Source organism: Myotis yumanensis, unplaced genomic scaffold, assembly GCF_028538775.1.
Source record: "Myotis yumanensis isolate MYYU_CA2020_CCGP unplaced genomic scaffold, mMyoYum1.0.hap1 SCAF_5, whole genome shotgun sequence".
Taxonomy (NCBI): domain Eukaryota; kingdom Metazoa; phylum Chordata; class Mammalia; order Chiroptera; family Vespertilionidae; genus Myotis; species Myotis yumanensis.
Window position 1 is genome coordinate 24,556,269 of NW_027223756.1, and position 21,925 is coordinate 24,578,193.

Below are 21,925 nucleotides of genomic sequence, written 5' to 3' on the forward strand. Positions count from 1 at the left end.
AGTCAATGCCTTGAAGTTCGGAACCCCAAGCAACCATTCTGCGTGGGTCTGATGACAGGAGTGTGTAGCATAGTTGGCAGTTTCCTCCTGTCGTCTTTTTACTACAACATTGAATTATGATTGCTGACTCCTCCCCTCACTGTGCAATTTTGTCTAATTTTTTTGGCCTCCAAAAACATTTTCCGTGTTTGGGGGGTTCACACCTCCATAAGGCATATCGTAGAGGTGTATTTCAGAGGCTCCTAAGTCCCTGAGGACTCCAAGCAGTGGGGAGGCAATCGCCCGCCCATCCCTGCCTTTGTTCATTGACCCCCTGGGGGCTGGGAAGGAAAGCAGCAAGTGGCACCTCTTTCCTGGCACGGTCAAGGAAGGCCAGGAGTAGAGGTGTCTAGGAGCTCTGAAAAGCCTGAGGCGGAGGACAACCTGGCATAGTGCAAACTTTAGGAGACCGACTTTCCTGATGGATTCAAGTACCGAGTCCGGGCCGGAAGACCTTTCTGTCCCCGCTCTCAGGTTAGTTGTGAGACTCATCCTGCTGAGTTGGACCAGCAGTCCTGGGACGAAGAGAGGCTCTGCTGCTTCTCAGCTACAGGACACAGCAGGGATCTGTGGCCTCTGAGTCTCCTAAGGGAAGGCCGAGTGACACTGCTAGATTAATGCTTGCTAGAGTTATCTCAGAGCAAGGGGATTTTCCACCAAAGATAAGTTTTTAAAATATATATATATATATATATATATGTATATATATATATATGTATATATATATATCCTATATAATAAAACCTAATATGCAAATTGACTGAAAGGCAGAATGACCATTGCTATAATGTGCACTGACCACCAGGGGGCAGAAACAACACAGGAGCTGCCCCCTGGTGGTCAGTGTGCTCCCACAGGGGGAGCGCCGCCCAGTGAGAAGCCAGGCTCACAGCTGGTGAGTGCAGTGCCTGTGGCAGGAGCCTCTCCCACCTCTGCAGAGCTAAGGACCCCTTGGGGGATGTCCGCCGAGGGGTCCCGGACTGCGAGAGGGCGCAGGCTAGGCTGAGGCCTCCCCCCGCCCCAGTGCACAAATGTCATGTACCAGGCCTCTAGTACATACAGTATATATTTATTGATTTCAGAGAGTAAGAGGGAAAGAGAGATAGAAACATCAATGATGAGAGAAAATCGGCCAACTCCTGCACTCCTCCTACTGGGGATCGAGCGTGCAACTCAGGCATGTGCCCTGACGGGGAATCAAACCATGACCTCCTGGTTCTTGGGTCAATGCTCAACTACCGAGCCGTGCCAGCCAGGCTGTTTTTTTTGTTTTTTTTTTTTTAACATACACTATATCTTCAGCAGCATCTCCCTTCAGATTAGTAAGACGGACATGCCACAGTTAGGCGTGTGCCTGTCTTTAAATAATAAGATGCCTGTCCATTGAGTGGCTGTGACCTCAGGTTCCAGAATGTCAAGGCAACATTCTTCAGAAGAGCTATTCCGCTTTGGACTGAACCTGTGTTAGAACCAGTTTACTGTCAAGGGAAAGGATAGCCCAGTGACCGGAGAACTCCTGTCACTATGAATTGGTTTGGAAGTGACTTCTCCACGTTTCCCGAGGACGTGTGCTTACTCAGTGTGCACTCTCCTCTGTCGCTTTCACTCATGTCGTCTGAAGATGAACATTTAATTTCCAACTGGAGGTAGGGAGTTCGGCGTTTTCCCTCCTCCTCTTACCCCTTTCTCTCCCCAGCTTTTGCTCTTGGGTTGATTCAAATCAATCTGCAGTGGGGCCTTGACTTACGAGTGTCCCGACTAATGAGTTTTTCAAGATATGAGCCGTCTCTCGGCTGATTTTTTGCTTTGAGTTGTGAGCTACAATTCGGGTTACGAGCCAGCTTCAGATACCCCACCGCTAGGTGGCGCAGCGAACGTCACAGTGAATGCCACAACATCAGCCCAGCATCACGTGTCATTGTAATGGTGAAAATTGATTTGACATACGAGTAATTTGAGTTACGAGCTCCATCACGGGACGAATTAAACTCGTAAGTCAAGGCCCCACTGTATGTAGTAAAGAGGGAATATGCTAATTGGTTCTAACGGTGTCCCAGTGATGACCGGTGACCGGTCAACAGGCAGGAGCTGCTGGGCAGGGATGGGGGCGGGGACTTCTGCCCCCAGCACAGGCATGTGCAGGCCTGCCCAGCGCTCACGTCACGCTGCCTGTGGGCGTCTCTGCTCAGCACTGAGGTGAGGCTGCCTGCCTGCGTTCCTGACCTGGGACGTGGTGCTGCCTGCGTGTGCCCCCACTCAGCTCTGACGTGACGCTGCAGGGGGGGGGCCAGGCTTGACAGGTGTGCGGCCGGCCGGTTCTGGGTCTTGCCCAGTGGGGGTGGGGCCAGCCGGGTCTGGGTCTCAAGTGATTTTGAGGCCTGCACAGGTGTGTGGGGACTTGACTCAGTCCCGCCGGTGCGCCCCAGAGTCTGACAGGAGGGAGGAGGGAGCCTGATACCCACACCCAGGACCCACACAGCATGGCACCTACACCCAGGACCCACACAGCAGGGCGGCGGGAGCCCCATTCTTCACAGAATCGGCCATTGATCAGTTTGCTGTCAGCACCCTGACAGCCAGGAATCCATTCACCCACACCACAGACCCTGACAGCGGGGAGGTGGGAATATGTCTAAAGGCCAACTATTGGCACAAAGTACCTCTGAAGCCAAAAGAAGCCATTGTTGGCAACACAATGTATCATTTTGTTATTGTTTATTTATTCATAAATTTATATACTATTTCAATATACATTTTACTACTTTCCTTCATCTCTGACACTGCTATTATAGAGAAAGGGCAAATAGCAATATTAAAATACTTCCTCTACTTAATTCCCTCTTAATGTGCACGAATTTCGTGCACTGGGCCACCAGTCTCTTATAAGGAGCCAAGGGAAACGCTGGGCTTGGGAAGAAAGAGTTGCTATCATTTCCCATGTGTAGTTCAAACGGGGGCACCTGATTAGTTCTTTCTGGCCTCGCTTGGCTCGAGAAAAGAGAAGGGCTGGCTTGGGTGAAAGGATGTCTCTTTATCCTCAAAATGTTGAAGCCTGAGCAAGTGAAACTATTTCTGATGACTGCCACTGAGTTCCACCCTTTGAAACCGAGTGGTAGTGGAACATTCTCTGGGATGATAGAGCTAAACGCTGTGCAGGAAGCTACAGTAGCTATTTCAGTTCGATCCCTGTGGTGGCCCCTAAATAATCACTCAATTCTTAAAGGGGCTACCAAGTGTCTTGTACACAGAAAGTGCTCAGTGAAGAGTAGCTATGCTTGTTCCTGCTCTTTTTAATTCTCACCTGAGGATATGTTTTTATTGATTTGTTTAGAAAGAGAGAAAGGGGGAGAGAGAGAAACATTGATGTGAGAAACATTGATCGGTTGCCTCCCATATGCTCCCCAACTGGGGATTGATCCCGCAGCCTAGGTATGTGCTGTGACTAGGAATTGAACCCATAACCTTTTGGTGCACAGGATGATGCTCCAACCAATGGAGCCACTGGGCCATTATGACACGTGAGTTATATATAATCTTGAACTGAAATGTTTTAGCCAGTGCTTGTCAACTCAAATGTTTTAATACAAAAATCACTAAAGAATCCGGGTATAAAGACAAGAAACTCAATACTGCATTTCTTGTGTTCAAAATTAGGTAAAACACCCCCTAAAAACCAACTTTTATTTTCATGAAGGAAAAGCGATCCTCTTGGTTATTTGATTTGGAACAGAGAGGGGCAGGCTGCCTCCCCTTAAGGGTGTCAGCACAGGGAAAGGTGAGCCCCGGGCCGTGTGAGGGGTCAGGGCCCTGTGAGGGGTCAGGCAGCTGCAGGCTGCTCTGCAGGCTTCTTCAGCTCACACCCGAGCGCCCAGCCTCCCCGGAGGCTGAAACACACTGAAGGCCGCCTCCCTGGTAGCTAGACTGGAGGATTCAAACGTGACGGAAGAGACGTGTGATTCAATTCCATTCAATTTGACCCAATTCAACAAATACATGCACCCACCTGGTTCAAGGGTGCACGCTGGATTCTGGGGCCACCAGAGAGGCAGCGTGGGCCCAACCTTGGAGCTTACATGGAAACAGGACATAAGATAATGTAAAGGGAGTTATTTTTCAGGGCCGGTTTGAAGTCCACACACGTTTCTTAGCTTGGGCTGCCATAGTGAAATATCGTGGACTGGGTGGATTGAAGAACGGGAGTTTATTTTCTCCTAGTTCTGGAGTCTGGACATGCAGGGTCGGGGAGCCCGCAGGGTCCGGTTGTGGCAGGCTCTTTCTGGCTGCAGCCTTCTCCCTGTGTGTGTGTACGTGGATGGCCTTTCCTGCTCTTCCGGCCAGCAATCCTATCGGACCAGACCCCGCCCCACGGCCCATTTAACCTTCATTGCCTCCGAAAAGCCCTATTGACAAACAGTCACGTTGGGGGTCAGCTTCGACATGAATTTGGGGGACACGATTCAGTCCATAGCAGTAGGTGCTCACCCACATTATGACAAACGTATTCAAATGTGTCCATACCATACGTTATAGCCATATGTTGTTTTTTGCCATATCGTAAGCAAAATGATTTTTATAATTTTGCTTTTGAAATTACTTGGCTGTGAGTCATGTATGATTGGCTGCTGCTTCTCAGCAGTCCTACACACTTGGGATTTTTTTAAAAAAATGAAAGAATTGTAAGTTGTTTCCAAATGTAATGAAATATTTGTGAATTCTGAATTTGACAATGAGTGAGAGTGACACAATGCCAGATTTCTGTGTTTAATGGGGGCATTAAGTGATTTCTGTTTGGCGGTTTTTCTGTTCTGGAGTCAGTACCTTTTCCCAGGTCTCCCTTTTGTAGGCTCTTGAAAAGCTTAGGCCCCTCAGCATTGCCTGTACTGCCGAATGGCTAGTGACAGGGCCCTGCTTGTCACATCTAGACGGGCAGCTCCCAGCCCTGGCCATAGCACAGCCAGCTGCCTGTCCCCTGATGCCTCACTGCCTACATCGCAAGCATCCTCTTCCCTTCCAGCCTGCCTCCTGTTCCAGGCAGTGGCGTGCTGGGATCTGAGCTGAGGCCCCTTGCTTCCGAGTTTGTGATTGACTATTAGGAAGCACCGAGGAAGTAGACTGGACGTTGAGTGTGAGGGACAGGACCTGGAATAATAATGCCATTAGTAGCGGTGGGGCAGAAAGTCCGAGAAGGTAGGAAGGAGGAGGAGAGAGGGCGATGGTGAGATCGGCTTGGGCTTGGCTTCCCTGGGCCCGTGTCTCCTCTTTATGGCTCTGTCTTGGCTTAATGGTCATCCTTCGGAGCTTTGTTTCCTAATTAATCACCATCCTTGACTCGCCAGGAGCCAGGCGCCAGCCCAGGCTGTGGTGAAGCAGCCCGTCCGGGGAGCCAGAGGCAGGACCTCGGTCACCACCGTTGTCCAGACTGGCGGGGACTGGAGCACCGGCCTCTTCAGCGTCTGCAGAGACAAGAGGATTTGTACGTTTCCCTCCTCATTTACGTTCTTTACAATTTTCTTTCCCAAGACATCAGTGGGCGGAAAAGCAACATCAGGGGCAAGGGCAGAAATTAAATGGTTTTAGAATAACTGCTCACTAATCCTCTAGTGACTCAAATGTACTTCTTGGCAGGAAAAACCTTGCCTTTCAGAGATGTGGATGCTTTCATAGGCTAAGTGGTGACTTGAAGATTTTTTTAAAGGGCAAAGTACACTGTTGGCAAAGACTCATGAAATGGGCTCCCTCATCTGTGGGAGTATAAATTGGTACAACCTTTCCAGTGGATGGTTTAGTAATACATGTAAAAAGAACCTCAAGTGATGCATAGCTTTTGACCCAGTAATTACATTTTTCAGGCCTTTAGTCTAAGGAAATAAATCCCGTGCAGAGATTTAGCAGCGGCATGAAATTTTGTAGCACTGGTTATTATAGCAACAATCTGCAACTAAATGTTCAGTGAGGGCATCGCACGATGAGTTATCACACAGCCATGAGAAATCATGTTGTAGAATAACATCTAATGGGATGGAAAGATGTTTGGGATCTATTTTTAAGTTAAAGAAGCAGATTGCAAAACTATGCACATTAGACACCATTTGTGGAGGGAGGGGGGGAGCACTTAAGAAAGGTACCTGGAAGGATACAAATACAATGTTTACAGCCAGTGTCTCCAGACTGTACGCTAGTGAATAATTTTTATTTTTGTTTCTCTCTCTCCAGTGTTTCTATGAGGAATGGGCCGTACTCTTATAATAAGAGGAAACATTACAAAAGGAGCCCCCTTGATTAAAATCTTTGCAGACAGTGGTTCCCAAGGACCAACAACACTGTCCCCCAGGGGGACTGAGGTTCAAAGCTCAGGGATTCTATTTTTACCTCAGGACATTCTGACCCTCCTCGGGTGTCTTCCAGGGCCTGATGCTCTGGCCCTAGGGAGCAATTCGATCAGTGAATTTTTCTTGGAGTGTGTGTGTGTGTGTGTGTGTGTGTGTGGCTTCCCTTTTGAAGAATGAGGGACAGTCTCTTAAGTTTAAAATCCAAACAGACCTCGGATCTAATATTTTTGAAGAACATGCCTCTCCCCGCTCTTTACATACAGGCTCTGGGAAAATCTGAATTTGTCCCCAAGTCTCCAGGATGGAGCAGTCAGAGAGCATTGAGCGGTTACATGATCCTTGTCCTTATTCAACCAAGAGCCTTGCGGAGGGAAAAGCTCTAACATTTTTTTAAAAATTCTTTATTAGTTAAGATAATACAAATGTGTCCTCATCCCCCCCATTATATCCCCATCTCTAACATTTTTTGGTGCCTTGAACACCCAGGCTGTGCCTTCCCGGCCTGGGCCTCACGGAGAAGAGACTGCCCAGCACCAGTCCCGACCTACCTTCTATTCCTGTCTCTTTGCCTATCTGACCCAGAGCTCAGCAGGTCTCTTCCTGCCACTGCTGCCCACGTGGACCTCTGACCAGGCAATTGTGGCAGTTCTCTGATTCCCTCAGGCTCTTGCTGTTGCCGTCCAGATTTCCTGCCTTTGCTTGTCACCTAGGACTGCGTACAGAGAAGGCAGGCGGTCCTGTGGAGATGTGCAGACCTAGCCCCAGGCTGGGAAGTGGACCCTTTTCCTTCCATAGCTTGGAGTTGGGGGTTGGGGAGCCATCAATGCATTTCCTAGTAGGGCAAAGCCTGGAATATAATGTCCTTATTGGGAAATCATGTCTGTATCAGATATAGACCTTGCTTTGAATCTTAATTGCCTCTTACCGGTCCTTTGACTTCAAACAAATTCTCTGGGTCTTCATTTTTCCACCTCTAAGATGAAGATAGGCCATGTCCACCTCAAGTGTTGTCAGGACTAAAGCAGACAACATATAGAACCCACTCTTCACAGTGGAACCTAAGTGGACCCGAGGTTTTTCTGGTTGAGTGTTGCACTGGGTTGAATAGTGACCCCTCAAAATCCATGTCCACTTGAAACCTCTGAATGTGACCTCAGTTTGAAGCAGGGTCTTCCAATCTAGTCAAGTTAAAAAGAGGTTACACTGGGTTAGGGTGTGGCCCTATCCCCATGGCTGGTGTCCTTACAAGAAGAGGGAAATTTGGACACAAACACAGAAGAGAAGGCCATGTGAAGGCAGAAGCAAGAATGAGTGATGCACCCAGAAGCCAAGGAATGCTACAGATGACCAGTGGCCACCAAAACCTGGGGGAGAGGCACAGAGCAGGCTCTTCCCTCGGAGCTTCCAGACGGAACCACCCCTGCCGCACGCTGACGTCAGACCTCTCGCCTCCCAGTTCTCCAGTGAGAGAATACTTTCTCTGGTTCTACGATGCCCGTCTGTGGCATTTTGTTCTGGCAGCTGTGGGAAACCAAGACTCAAGCAAACGCTGGGTTTCACTAGATGGCAATGGGATAGCTCACAGAATAAAAAAATCAACTGAAAACGGGGTTCAGAAGGTATAGATGCATTGACAGGAGCTAGCGGACAGTGTGGTGCATCCTTTTGTTTTCCTGTGTGAGACTCGACGTCTCAGCAGACCGAGCCCAGTTTGTCTAGCTTAGGTCCCAGGCTGCCACTTGCCAGGCCAGGGCACTTTGAGTGACAGTTCTGTCAATATTGCCCACAATAGTAAGGGATAATTTCCTATTTTTTTCTACTGGGGTGCTGTTACCAGGAAAATCCCAACAAATCCTATATAATAAAAGGGTAATATGCAAATTGACCCTAACAGCGGAATGACCTGGAACAACTGGTCCAGGGGGCAGACACTCAATGCAGGAGCTGCCCCCTGGTGGTCAGTGCGCTCCCACAGGGGGAGCTCTGCTCAGCTACAAGCCGGGCTCACGGCTGTGCGCAGAGCACTAAGGATGCACCGAGATTAGCAGGCGGGTGCTCTGTGCCCTTTGAAGATGTGGGTGCTGAAAGCTCAGATGTGGAAAAGAAGCCGAGCGCCATAAGTGGCTGCTACCTGGCATCATGGGTAGAAGGTGAGGCATCCCAGCTCGGGAATGCTTGTGATGTGGAATGCTTGGGATGTGGCCCCAGAGAAGGCTTATGTGGAAGGTGTAATCCACATTGATTTGTAGTTCAGCCAATATTGACCGAGTTCCTACCTGTGTACAGACGTGTGATAGGTGTTACGGACTTAATAGTGAATGAGACAGAGACGGTTTCTTAGAGGAGGTAGACAATAAGCAGATAAATAAATAAACAATAATTGCGGTTGTGATAGGGCAATGAAGGGAATAAGCAGGGTGTTATGAGAGGAGATTACAGGGGTAAAGGACGGCCTCTCTGAGGACCTGACTTAAGCTGCGCCCTGAAAGATGGTAAAGGGCGCAGCCCTCCCTGTGGAGGGCACCTCGAGCCCTAGTGGGGAAAAGCTTGATGTCAACCAGGAGCCATCAGCTGCCCAAGGTGGGTAGAAGGAAGAAGGCCAGGATTTCCTTTGGTTTTCTAGAAGAGAAAAGAAGAGGGAAAGTCCTCAGACTGGGATTCATGTCCCCGGGCTGTATCTGGGTAAGCTGTCTGCTCTCTGAAAGCAGGGGCCTCCGTTGTCTCGCTCACTGCGAGGTACTTTTCCTGCATGACTTTTACCCTGGGAGGTACTTTTCCTGCATGACTTTTAGCCTGTGTGCTCACTTGCCTCTTTCTCTCTCTCACGTCATTGAAAGAACCATAGGCCTCGGCATTAGAAAGAATGAGGTCAGCGGGTTTGTCCGCTCGGCTGCTTGTCTCAATCCTGTGCACAGCGTGCAAGGCTGGGCCCGGTAGCCTCGGCTTTCTGAGCATCCAGGGAGCAGGGCTTCTCCCCTTTGCACCCAGCTCAGTGCTCAAAGGAATGATTTTGAATAGGGTTCCAGGTGGATGATGCAAACTCCAGAAGCACCTACCCCTTTGGTATGTGAAAAGCAGCTACTCCATCATTTGCCCTCTCTCTACCCAGTTCTCCTCTGAGCCCAGACAGAGTCTGTCTGCTTGGAAAAATCTGAAAAAATTCCAATGAAAATAGGTTAATTTTTTATTATAAAAATATCTTATAATCATCGTAAAAAAGAAACATACAAACGACTATACAAGAAAAAAGCAGTATCCTGTACTAGAGAGTACTGCATCAGAGATCACCATGGCTACTGTTTTGGTATCTGTCCTTCCAGATTTTTTTGCTGTGTGTGTGTGTATACAAGTCACACACAGAGTAGAACTGTAAACACACTGTTCGGCACGTTTGTTTTCACAATGTACATCTAGGTGATCAGACCCTATCAGCACTTCTGGAGTTAATCATTTAAATTGCTGCATAGATTCCATGGTATGAATGTAGCCTAATGTATTCACAAGTTCCCATTGTGGACCTACCTGTGTTTTCCAGACGTTTTGCTAAGCAAACCAATGCTCAGTGACTCTCCTCCTATGGCTGTCATTTTGCATGTGCGTGCCTTATCTGTGGGCTAACTGTTGTACGCTGTACACTTACATGTGCCCTTCTGAATCGTGCTGGATGTTGCCAAGTGGCTCTCCACTTGGAAGGGGTGCTAATTTACACTCCCACCCACAATGCGTGCTTGTGCCCCGTTTCTGCTGGGAGTGACTCACTGTCAGGTGGTTCTGCCTTTTTGCTAACAATGGTCTGCAATGTGACTCGCTGCAGTTTCCGCCTACCTCTCATCCGTCGCTCTCCGGGCTCCACCCTCTGGTTTGTGGAGGCTTGTTATCTGGGCTCCCCTATGAGCTGGCACGATGAATAAGGAACCACATCCCATGCATGGAGGTGGAGCCCGTCTCAGAGAACAGGCCAGGAACATTTAGGCAGTGGGCGCTTACATAACCACTAGGCCTGTGAGTGGAAGACAAGAGGCTGCATTTCTGGCTCACCTCCCTCCTGAGCCTAAGCACCTTCCCTCTTTAAACGAAGTGTACATGGTATTACGCTGTGCATAGCATTATGCAATTGTGTTTGTTAACTCAAAGTAGGTCCTAGAGATTTGACTCTGTTGGTGCTTAATTGATCTTTCATTGCATTCTTGATTGTGGTATGATTTCTACCACCATGGTTTGGTTACGCTTCCATTTATTCGTGAACATTTAAGTTGTTTTAACTTGTAACGCTGCAGTGGACATCCTTGTAGCCGCCTTTGTGAGCATGTGAAAGCATTGCCCCTGGGTAGTGCTGGCAAGTGGAATCACTGGGTCCTAAAGGATTTAACGTTCCCTGGGTTTGGCCAGGCCGCCTTCCAGAGTGGCTGTGCCAGTTCCCACTTTCATCACTGCATAGAGCACCTGTAGGGTGTCTCAAAAATGTGTACACACTTTGAATAATTGTGTTTATAGAAATACATTTCGTTTTCAAAATGTAATAGAACCTACAGACATTGTGTATACATTTTGGGGGGGACACCCTGTATTTTGCCATGGTTCCCCACAACATTTGATATTTAAAAAGTTAGAAACATTTGCCATTCTTATGGGTAATAAATATTCCAGACTAATGCAAGGCTGAATTCAGTTTGTTTTCAGCCATGTGATACCTACAGTATGTGATGGAGCGATTATCTTAAGACTTCTGAATGAATGAAATAGATGTTCCTCAAAGATAGGCTCTCCCTTGTCATCTCCCTGACAACACCCCAGTCCTCATGTTCCTGTATACCTGCTCCCTCACCCCCTGTGCGACACTGAAGAAGTCCAGAGTCCTGGAGCATCCCTGGAAGGTTCTGGGATAAAGCAGCATTCCTAGCTTTCTGCTTCTTGGCCACTGAATCTGGCAGTGGGACTTTGCACTCCTCACTGTTGGGATGGGGTTGGGGTAGGGGAGGGAGGGACATGTAGGCTGGGAAGGGCCTTTGACAGGAAGTTCTAGTGCACTAGTGACATGGTATCTGAGCATCAAAAGGCTGTGATCACTACCATTTCACACTCATTAGAATGGCTAAAATAAAAGACTGACAATAGCAAATGTTGGTGAGGAAGTAGAACAACGAATTCTCATACATTGCAAGTGGGAGAGTTAAATGGCACAAATACTTGGGAGAACTCTTTGCATTTGTTAGTTTCTTATAGAAGTTAAACATAAATCTACCCCATGATCCTAAGCCATTCTACTTCCAGGAGCCCACCCAAGTGGAATGCTCACATATATATTTGTATATGCGTGTTAATAGTACTTATTCATAATAGCAAAAATTAGAATAATTAATGGGAGAATGGATAAATAACTTGTAGAATATTTATACATTGGAATACTATTCAACAATAAAAAGAATAGACCACAGATTCACGTAACAACACAGATTAATCTCAAGAAACAAGATGTTGAACAAAAGAAGACAATTACAAAGGTATACACCATTCCACTTATATAAAGTCCAAGAAACATCTATGAGAAGAGAAATCAGAATTGTGGTTGCCTCTGGAGTTGGGGCGGTGGGGAGGCGGGGAGACGGGATCATCTTGGAAGAGGCACGAAGGACCTCCAGGGTGAGGGCACGTTCTACACATTCGGTTATTTGGTTGAATATGATTGTTAAACTCATCTAACTGAACGTTTATGATCTGTGCACTTTCTTGTATATAAATGATGGCTCGATAACGTATTTGTTGAAAACATTTTAAAGGTTATGTTTAGCTTTATTTCTGTTTCATAGTCCTAATTACTTGTATTCACCAAGGTTGTCATCTTTCCCGATGTGAGATGACATAACATCTTAACTATACATCAGGGATTCTTAACCAGAGGCCTGTTGATAGTTTTCAATGGACCCTGAACCCCGTGGAATTGAATGCACAATTTTGCATGTCGGTGTGCACGTATTTTTCTTTTCCCTCGAGGAGTGAGTTCATATTCTCAAAAGGGTCTGTGACCCAAACCTATTTAAGACAGAACCTCTGTGTTAGGTGGTTCATGCAGAATGTGTAGGAAACAGTATCAGTCGTTAAAGATGAATGAATAAATGACAAACTGTTTCCAGTTGACATTCAAAGAACCACACTTCTATTAGTTTACTGATTAAAACTGGCAGATGTCAGTGACCCCACTAAACTAGCAAAAATGAGAGTAACCTCCTGACCTGAGCAATAGAATGAAGTCCTGATAAGGAGCAGGCAGGATCAGTGGGCCAGTGACAAGCTTTCACCCCCATCTACAGACAACGATGCCTGCTATTCAAAAGCATCATAACTGTGTCTATTTTAAATATTGAAATCAGGTAGATAAACATAATAGAGGTGACAGTTGTGATTCAACTGGAAAACATTATTTAATGCTTTCTCTTGACAGGAAAAAACAATTACCATAGTGACCGCTAGCAGAGCTCTATCAGGTTCAGCACTGTCAGTGTTTAACAAAAGGAGACAGTTTTGACAGGCCTCAGTTATGGCGATTTTCATACACCGAGTTTTGAGAATTGGTCACTCCTCCTCCTGATTGCAGGGAGAAGGTGCAGCATTAAATTGATGGCACAGGGCAGTAAATGCTCTTTGGGGTGGAAACTCTCTCTGATCACATCTGAGCACCTGGCCTTTCTTTTGTGTGGTTATTGACAGGTTTCTGTGGTCTGTTTTGTCCCGTGTGTCTTGAGTGTGACATCGCCAGGCATTATGGAGAGTGTTTTTGTTGGCCGTTGTTACCTGGCTCCACCTTTGCCCTGAGAGTTGGCACCAGAGAGAGACATAAAATATGGGTAAGTGTGTTTGCATGCATGTGCGAACCTGGGTCTGTGTGGGAACCTGGATGCCTTTCCAACCTGTGCAGGGTATTTCCAAGGGGGACTTACTATAATGCAGATTACGGGTCAGTGGGCCAGTCCTGTTCCCCTCATTGCATCAGGAGAAGACTGCGGGTAGCATTGCATCAAATTCGGAAGAGAGATTAGGCTGGTCTGACTTAAAATGTAGTCTATGTGGCATATGCAGAATTCACTTCCAGTTCAGCTGGGACTGAGTTACCGTGAGGGAGTGAGGACAGACAGCATACAGATTAAGGTGTGGATAGTTAAAGAAGAGCGTCTCTTTATATATTCATATGAAATGGTCTCTAAGACACATTTTTAAGTGAAAAAGAGAGCACAGCATAGCAGTTTGCAACTATTTACATAAAATACTATATATGTATATACCGTGTAGACAGAATTTATTTGGGAGTGTAGGTGACAAACTCCAATGCTGCTTGCCCTAGACAGGTAATTGAGTGTCTGGGGACACCTGTAGAAGGGGATTTACTTTTTACTTCCTACCCCTGCTTACTGTGGGAATTTTGGGCGATGTGCACTTATTACCCACCTCAAAGAAATAAATAAAGTAATTATAAATGTTAAGTTCTAAGAGGAAGAAAAAAGATGCTGGCAGAGGAAGCAGTGGTTTCAAGTATTGAAGCTGGTATCAAAGCCCAAAGAGCAGGTGTTTGAATTGCTAGGACTGATTAGCAGTGAGCAGCTTGGGACTTGGGAAAGCCAGCGGAGCTGTGTCCCTGTGTGCTGACTTGGGGGCGTCGGTGGACCTTGGAAGCTGTGCATGGGATGGGCCACCAGGTAGGACTGTGGAGGCCCCTGGGTGATGACTGAGCCTGTGGGATTGCACCAGGTAGTGGTGTAGAGGCCCTGGGTGATGACTGAGCCTGTGCAATTGCACTAGCACAGACACTGTGTCTCCCCGCAGGGCACGCTGTGTGAGGACTGGCTGGCCGTGCACTGCTGTTGGCCTTTGTCCATCTGTCAGCTGGCCCGGGAGCTCAAGATGAGGACCTCCCATCTCTATGAAATCTCAGCAGCCCCTTCAACGAAGGACACGTTTGTTTGACAAAGAAAGCAAGAAACTCCTCACTCCCCCTTGCCCTCCTCTCAAAACCCTATTAGTAGAGAGATCATTCTTCTTGTTAAGTTTTCATGGAAATAGATGAAAATAAATGATCCCCCCCCCCCCCCCACTGTCTTCACTGCTGCTCTTTCTTTCCACACACCCCAGTGAAGACTGTCTGTCTGGACTTGCTGTGCCTGGAGTTTGGGAAGGCTGCGTTTTCCACCATCTTCCTACTGTCCTCCTTTCCCGAGGATGTCTGGGGAGTGGGGAGAATTGCTACATGGCTTTATTATGCCAAGCCCCCTTTCCCAAAGCACCAGTGCTGGGGCAGGAGGTGGTTAATTTTCATTAGCACCTGGACTGGGCACACAGTGACACAGTGTCACGGAAATACAGAAGCATCATCCCGACTGCTTCAGTCCGACTGCATTTCGGGGAAGGCTCAGGCTGTTGCCCATCCTGAACACCTCCCGGGAACGGGCAGATCTTCAGCCCCAGGTGCACTGCCCGGTTAGGCAACCGTTCTGGGTTGAGTTGTATTGTGTCTCTACCCCTCCCTTCCCCAAAGATACGTTGAAGTCAACTCCTGGTATCTGTGAATGGGACCTTATTGGGAAATAGGTAGGGTCTTGTAGATATAGTTAAGATGAGGTCATTCGGGTGGACCCTAATCCAATATGATGCTGTCCTTACAAGAGGAGGAGAGAGACTTAGAGACAGAGGGAATGCTGCCATGACCACGGGCCAGAGACTAGAGTGATGCAGTCACAGCCAAGCTCTGCCTGGGGTTACCAGAAGCTGGAAGAGGTGAGGCTTGGAGGGAGCTTCCCCTGCCAACCTCTTGACTTTGGACTTCTGACCCCAGACCTGGGAGAGAGGAGAGAGTGTCTCCATTGTGGTACTCGTTGCAGCAGCCCAGGAGGCTAATGCACCCGCCCTCTGCCGTGAAAATAATGCTCTTGCTTTTGTTAGGCGGCTGCACAGAACCGCGCTGGGGAGCCTGGCTTCCTATACTAAGTGTGTCACGGGAGGCAAATTTGCTCATCTCCTTGTGCCTCAGTTTCCTCATCTGTAAAGTGATGGTTCTCGCCTCAGAGGCTGTGAGGGTCCTAAGAGTTAAGACTCAGCATGGAGCCTGGCAAGCAGCAAGCACTCAGGGCGCAAGCTGTTGGGCTGCTACCTTGTATTCCTGGCACAGTCGACTGCTTTTCCATCTCCAGTGGCGATACAAACTTTTAATTAAATTTTAAATTAAAATGGAGCCAATTAAAGAAAGGATATTAAGTAAATAATAATATAATACAGGATGTATTATAGAATTGTACACTTGAAACCTATATAATTTTATGACCCCATGTCACCCCCATAAATTTAATTAAACACTTTTTTAAAAGTAAAAAAGAAAGAAAGAAAAGGATGGTTGGTGGATATGGAAAATATTGTGGTGGTAAAACAGGAATTCTATTGAGTACTTGCCAACCACTGTTCGAAGCATTCTACGTGTCTTCAGACATTTATTCCCTAACATCCCTCAAGTAGGTGCTATTATATCTTCATTTTCCAGAAAAGGAACCTGAACCACAGAGAGGTTAGGCGATTTGCCCAAGGCCACACAGCTGCTAAGTGGCAGGCAGCCAGGCTCTTGAGGGTGGGCTGCTCACCTTTGCACTAAGCACCCAGAGACTTCTGGCCAGGAGGCCTGTGGGGGCCCTTGTGGGCTTGCTCTATGGAGGTGACAGCCTGGTTAGAGGAAGTGCCTGTCACTCACCCCTGCTCCCAGCCATCCCCACCGAAAGGAAGCACTTCCCCTCCCACGAAGTGATTCCTCTCCTCCCAGCCCTCCCTTTTGAATGTCCAGAGCGGCTGCCAGGAACCAGAGCCCTTTGGGAAAATTAATGCTCAATGCTGACATTTAATCTATGACGAAGTATTCCCCTCTCCAAGGCAGCTACTGAAAACACCGGGTCTGAGAGACAGCTCTTTTAAGTGAAAATAAACCCGTTTTATTGTTTCCTACCAAAGCACATACCGGCTTCACAAGCGTACAGCTGGGAACAACATGCATTTTTGGCAAAGGAGACTTGGTAATCTGTCCATTTCCACAGGACCGCGCCCTCCCGCGTGGAGAGCAGATGGCATTTCACGCCGTTCGTGGCCCACTCCTCCCTGCTGATGTGGGAGGTGTGAGCGGAGCCCCCACCTCCCCGCTTTCCTTCTTCAGATCGGCCTGGGTGGTAAAGGCAGACTTCACACTTCCTTAGAGCCACAGACCCAAACAACTAAAACCATGGCGGTTCTTTAGAATCTGCTGCCGGAGGGGAGTCCTGAAGCGGGGGTAGGGGAGTGAGGGCCGACCTCTGGTTTCCTCTAGAACATGCCAAGTCCAGGGGAAAAAGGACTTAGCAAAGCATGTGACTCCTTCCCGGGGGAAAAGATGTCCAACACCAGATATTGAAGCGCGAGACAAGGCCGATGTTAAACTTCCCATTTGCTCAGCCTCACAGCAAGCTGTCAGTGGTCCAACTCGGAGAGTTCCCCAACAGTGAAGGCATGTTCTGTGGATCTTCTCACTAGAAAGTTCCGTGTGGTTTTCCAAGATGCAAAGTGTGGAACGGGTCTCTGAGGACTCCATGTGGGTAAACAACACCAACACACACGCAGCAGACAGTGCAAAGTAATCCGCACAAGCGGCACGTTACAAAACGGGAAAACAAGCGAACCAACCCCACGAGCCTCGCGGCTGCACAGCGGCAGGTCCAGGAACTAAGCTGCCAGCCTGCGACTCTATTTAGGACAAAGAGATGACAAGTGGGAAGGCCTTAAGTGTCCACTACCCTATAGAATGATCTTATATGTTTATATATTTTATATAGCTAAGGCTTATTTATACAACAGTCCACAGTCACTAACATATTATTATATACTCTTTTTATAAACATTATTCGCACACATATTTCCTCACAAAGATTCTCTTTTGGTCTATTAAAAACACTGTACTTAAAAAAGGAAGCAGAGACACGACGTCTAGAGCTTTTCTGCTTATATTTCCATGGAGGAGCGAATTTTTATCCCTTTTCTTTTCCCCCCTAAACACCTTCTCCCCACTGACCCAATGCATAGTAGTAAGAAGCAACAATTCCAAAAGATGAAACTCAGACTTCATGGTTAGCACAGTATTATGGGGTAAACTTCAGGGCTGACCTCATTCTAGTTCTTAAATATGTTTTTATTGATTTTAGAAAGAATAGAAGGGAGAAGGAGAGAGAGTGAGAAACATCCATGTGAGGGAGTAACATTGATCAGCTGCCTTCCACACACACTCCTGACCAGGGATTGAACTGGAAACCTGGGCATGTGTCCTGACCAACCAACCGAGCCACGCCGGCCAGGGCATGGGCTGCCCTCCTTCCAATCATGATAATGCACCCTTGCCTGCCGCCCCAGCACCTCCACCACCTTTTGACTCCTGACTCCTGGGAATCTATAATCATGGAACTGACAGTCCGGAGGTGAAAACGTCAGGATACAGGGGAGCTTTTCTTAAGCTTCTGGGTCTGTCTGGGAAGAAATCAGAGTCTTCATTTTGTGTTTTTAAGAAAATATTTGGTTGATTGATGATGCAGGTGCAAGGGGAGCTTTCCATCCTAAACTCTAGAAAGTTCCCTGAGACTTAACACCCAGCCAGTGTGAGGGAGAATGGTGGTTTCCAGTTGCTCTAAACAGGAGAGGGAGAAGCCACTGTGAGAAGACAGCCTGCACCAAGGCCTGGAGACAAGGCTGCACTAGCCAGTGTGGGCTAAAGGCTTCTGGGGATTAGAAGTGACGCTGTCTCCCCCGGGTTATAGAACTTGCTTATGTGCGGGCAGCTCGCCTTTACTTAACCTTTCCGTACATCATCCATAAAAGCAAAATTCCTTGCAACGCTGACGTTCTGGCTTTACCCTGGTGAACGAAGTCGTGGCAACCTGTTTCTAGGTAGGCTGCAAGGCCTCGCGGAAGAATCTGAAGGCAGCATCTCTGTACTCATTGCTGCTGAGCCTAGAAAACCCGAATTCATCCCGGAGGAGATGGAACTGGCGCTTTAGTCCCAGTGGGTCAGAGAGAAGGGTTGACTGACAGTTGGCAGCACCATCATCGACCACATGTGAGATGTCATCGCTGAGTTACCCTGTCTGCGGCCTCGTTATACCGTCTGCTTTCTCACTCACCGCCTGGCAGATAAAGCCAATCCTTTGGGGCTTCTTGTTGCCCCTAAGGTTAACCGAGAGAAGGGTGTGGTTAAGTTACTCATCCTGTGAGGGGATGGGTGCCAGCTTCACGCGGAAGAAAACATTCCTGTGACCACAAAATGCAATCCTTACTCTCTCACGGCTGGGCTGCTGTTTGCTGCTGCTTACAAGCAGGCCTGGGTGGAAGACAGGATGCGTCGGTGCCAGGTTATGATGCTGAACTTTAAAACAGCCAACATATCCAAATGACGCTGCCTTCCTGTCATGGTCTTTGGTAACCAAAGCACGTGCTTTTAAAAATAAAATTCCTATTGACGTCTTAAGGGAGAAGATGAAAGTGTATGGCTCAGAGAGTCCCGGGGTATTTGTGAGTTGCATTTATCTATGTTAGCATGGATAATTTAAAATTACAATTTTTTTTGTTGTTAATCCTCACATGAGGATATTTTCCCCATTGATTTTTAGAGAGCGTGGAAGCGGGGAGGAAAGTGGGAAAGAGAGAGAGAGAGAGAGAGAGAGAGAGAGAGAGAGAGAGACACTGATGTGAGAGAGACACATCCATTGGTTGCCTCCCCCACAAGCCTTGACCGGGGCTGGGAATCAAACCTGCAACCCAGGTACGTGCCCTTGACCAGGAATGGAACCCACAACCCTGGTGCGACACTGACCAGGGCTAAAATTACAATTATTTAAAACCAGGGGTAGACTATCTTCGAATGACTTGTCCTTTAAGGTGACTTACTTCTGAACCCAAAAGAATGCATTTTTATATCTTTAGACTTGAAATAGCCTCCCTGTGAGCATTGCAGTCTGTGGCGTGTCTCTCACAACATCGTGGATTTTTCTTGCCTGAGATTCTTTAAGTGCCAAGTCCTGTTTCCTTGGTCAGGATGTTCAGTGTCGGGGGCGGGGGGAGACAGGAGGGAACTGCAATGGAAAGGATGGGGACATGGCAGAGGGATGCAGGAGCTCGGGCGGGAGTTGAGGGGTGAAGGACGGGAACACTGTAGAAGCATCGGCCTCTCTGGCCCGAACACCCACAAGCAGGACATTATGTTCCCCCTGCGCTGCTCTAAACCCGAGCTGAGACCGGCCGGCCACAGAGCTGAGGGCATTTCATTTGTCAGGTCAGCGCTGAGGTGAGAAACCGGCAAGATCAAGTTTGGCTTTGACAACAGAACGAAGTAACAGGAGGGATGGGAGTCTGGTGTAACCTGAGACAGCACATGACCTGCCTGCTTTTCTCTACCCTGGCCCACCATTACCCTCTGTCTTGGAGGCCAGCCTGTTGGTACTCCTGTACCATCCCCAAAGTCCAAGCAATATCACACGATCCACAAACTCTCCATTGAACAGTTTCCATCCAATCAGACCGTTGGTTCTCGTCAGTATCCCCGTTGTTGCTAGCTCCTCCTGGGAAGATTACCAAGGCAGGGTCTGTGAAGGGGAAAAAGATTTCAGAATCTCTTGTGTGCACATGCATCCTGGGAAGACATGGTCCTTTAAAATTCTTATAAGTCTATCTGAGAGACAGAAGCAAAACAGTAAAATGTTCATCTCTAGGGAACCTCCCTGAAGGGTATACAGGACTTCTTTGCACTATTGTAGCAACATTTTTATAAGTCTGAAATTCTTTCAAAAATGAAAAGTTAAAATCCCAAAGCCACCAGGATTTCTCCGAGGCCTTAAATATTCTATTCTGATGACCAAGCTCAACCTGCATCTCTAGCAACCCACATGTGTGACCAATGTCCTCCCCTCCCGCCCAGCCCTTGGCCCCCTTTCTCTTCCTGAGGCTGAGAATGGTCACAAGGAAGCGCAGCCGACACCTGGTGACATCTGTCTGGGTGAGGGCAGGCGGTTTGCGCATCACAGGAGTCAGCTGCTCCCTGTGACTTGGCTGCCAGTGCTGGGCTCTCCACCCTTCTCAGTGCAGATCAAGTCCCAGCTGACCACGCTGAAGGGGACAGGAGAAAGCCAAAAGGATGATGGGAAATGGTCCACTAACAGAAAGACTTGCCTTCTAAAAGACCCCACCTCAGAGTTTGTCCCAAGGGAGTTCCAATTCCTTTCATCTGAAGCCTGATCTCTTTTCTCGCCACGGGTTCCTGCTGATCTAACAGGCCAGTTTTCTCTGGGGAAACGGTAATGACGATCACAGCCTCATTCTTGGCGGGGTGGCGCGGGACAGTCAGATCTCGCCAACCACGTTTATGGGAACCGCCAATTTTGGGGAGTCTTACCCGAACCCCCACTCTCCCACAGCAGAATTGTGATCCGTGGCTCCAGAAACACGGTGCACTGAAGGGGCTCGAGCTTTCAAGTAGGCAGCCCACATCCGGGCTCAAAACTGAGCTCTCAGAGCCTGCAAATGTGACTCATCTGCCGCCTGCCCCACTCAATGTCCCCCCACGTCAAGAAGTCACACGGATCTGGAGCTATGCTGTCCTCCCCGTGCACCCCCAAATGCAGGCAGGAGTTTCATCCTGCTATTCGCGCCTTTCCGTCCTTACAGGGGAAGGTGCTGTGTTAGATGTAGCCTGCTTCTCGCCCCTGTGCCTGAGCGGGTGCCGCGCTGACGCTGGGCACCTGCCTCTGGAGATGGCTCAGCCTGTTAAGATCGCAGGGGGCCCAGGGACGGCCGCTTTGATCTCTCCTGGATCCCTGGGGAGAGGTGGTGGTTGGTCCGCTCTTTTAACTACATTTATTGTGAGGTAGCATTTCTGAGCGAGTGCAGGGGCAGGGAAGTAATCAGGAAGTAACTGCCAAGGGAAGGCTGGCTGCACATTGATTTGACCTTCCAGGTTGTGCTAAATGATGTAGAAAGAACTTCAACTCCAAGATCGACTGACATTTTAATAGGCACTGAAAACCCCATCAGTGGGGAGGCGGAATTCACCTACAGCGGCCATTGCGCAGGGCTGGGTGGCAGCCCTTGTTAGTGCCGTGTCTGTAGGTGGGGTTTCAGGATTAGGCAGGTAATAATTCTTTGTTTATTGAACACGCAGAGGACAAGTCTGCTTGGCATAAAAAACTCTGATGTCAGCAAGAAAGCTTGCTCCCAGCTTGAATGAGGTGGCAAGAGGTTAGCAGCGCAGACTCGAGCCAGGTTACCCGGTTTTACTCCCAGAGTCTAACGCCTAACCATGTGACCCTGTGGAAATTATTTAATCGCTCTAGGTTTTAGCTTCCCTATAGGTAATCTGGGGATAGTAACAATGTTTACTATGTATGGTGTGGTGAGATTTTTTTAATCAGTCAATATAAGTAAAGCAATAGAACAGTGTGTGGCCCATAGCAGGGGTCTATAATTGCTGGCTCACAAGTATTATTAATAAATGAAGAGACATCTTGAAGGCTATTTATTGTGAT

At 48.0% G+C, this 21,925-nt stretch overlaps 2 protein-coding genes across 2 annotated transcripts in view; one reads left to right on the top strand and one right to left on the bottom strand.

Moving 5' to 3' along the window:
* Positions 1 to 1,563: 1,563 nt before the first annotated feature.
* PLAC8L1 (PLAC8 like 1) lies at positions 1,564 to 14,381 on the top strand. The gene is made up of 4 exons (XM_070414691.1): positions 1,564 to 1,685; positions 5,376 to 5,512; positions 13,074 to 13,210; positions 14,184 to 14,381. The coding sequence occupies exons 1-4, from the start codon at positions 1,564 to 1,566 to the stop codon at positions 14,322 to 14,324; spliced, it is 537 nt and encodes a 178-aa protein (XP_070270792.1). The 3' UTR covers positions 14,325 to 14,381.
* A 1,923-nt stretch (positions 14,382 to 16,304) lies between these two features.
* Positions 16,305 to 21,925, bottom strand: part of SH3RF2 (SH3 domain containing ring finger 2) — a 115,700-nt gene continuing 110,079 nt past the window's right edge. Inside the window, exon 11 of the mRNA XM_070414686.1 lies at positions 16,305 to 19,990. The gene's annotated coding sequence lies outside the window, so the exon portion shown is untranslated. The remainder of the gene's footprint in view (positions 19,991 to 21,925) is intronic.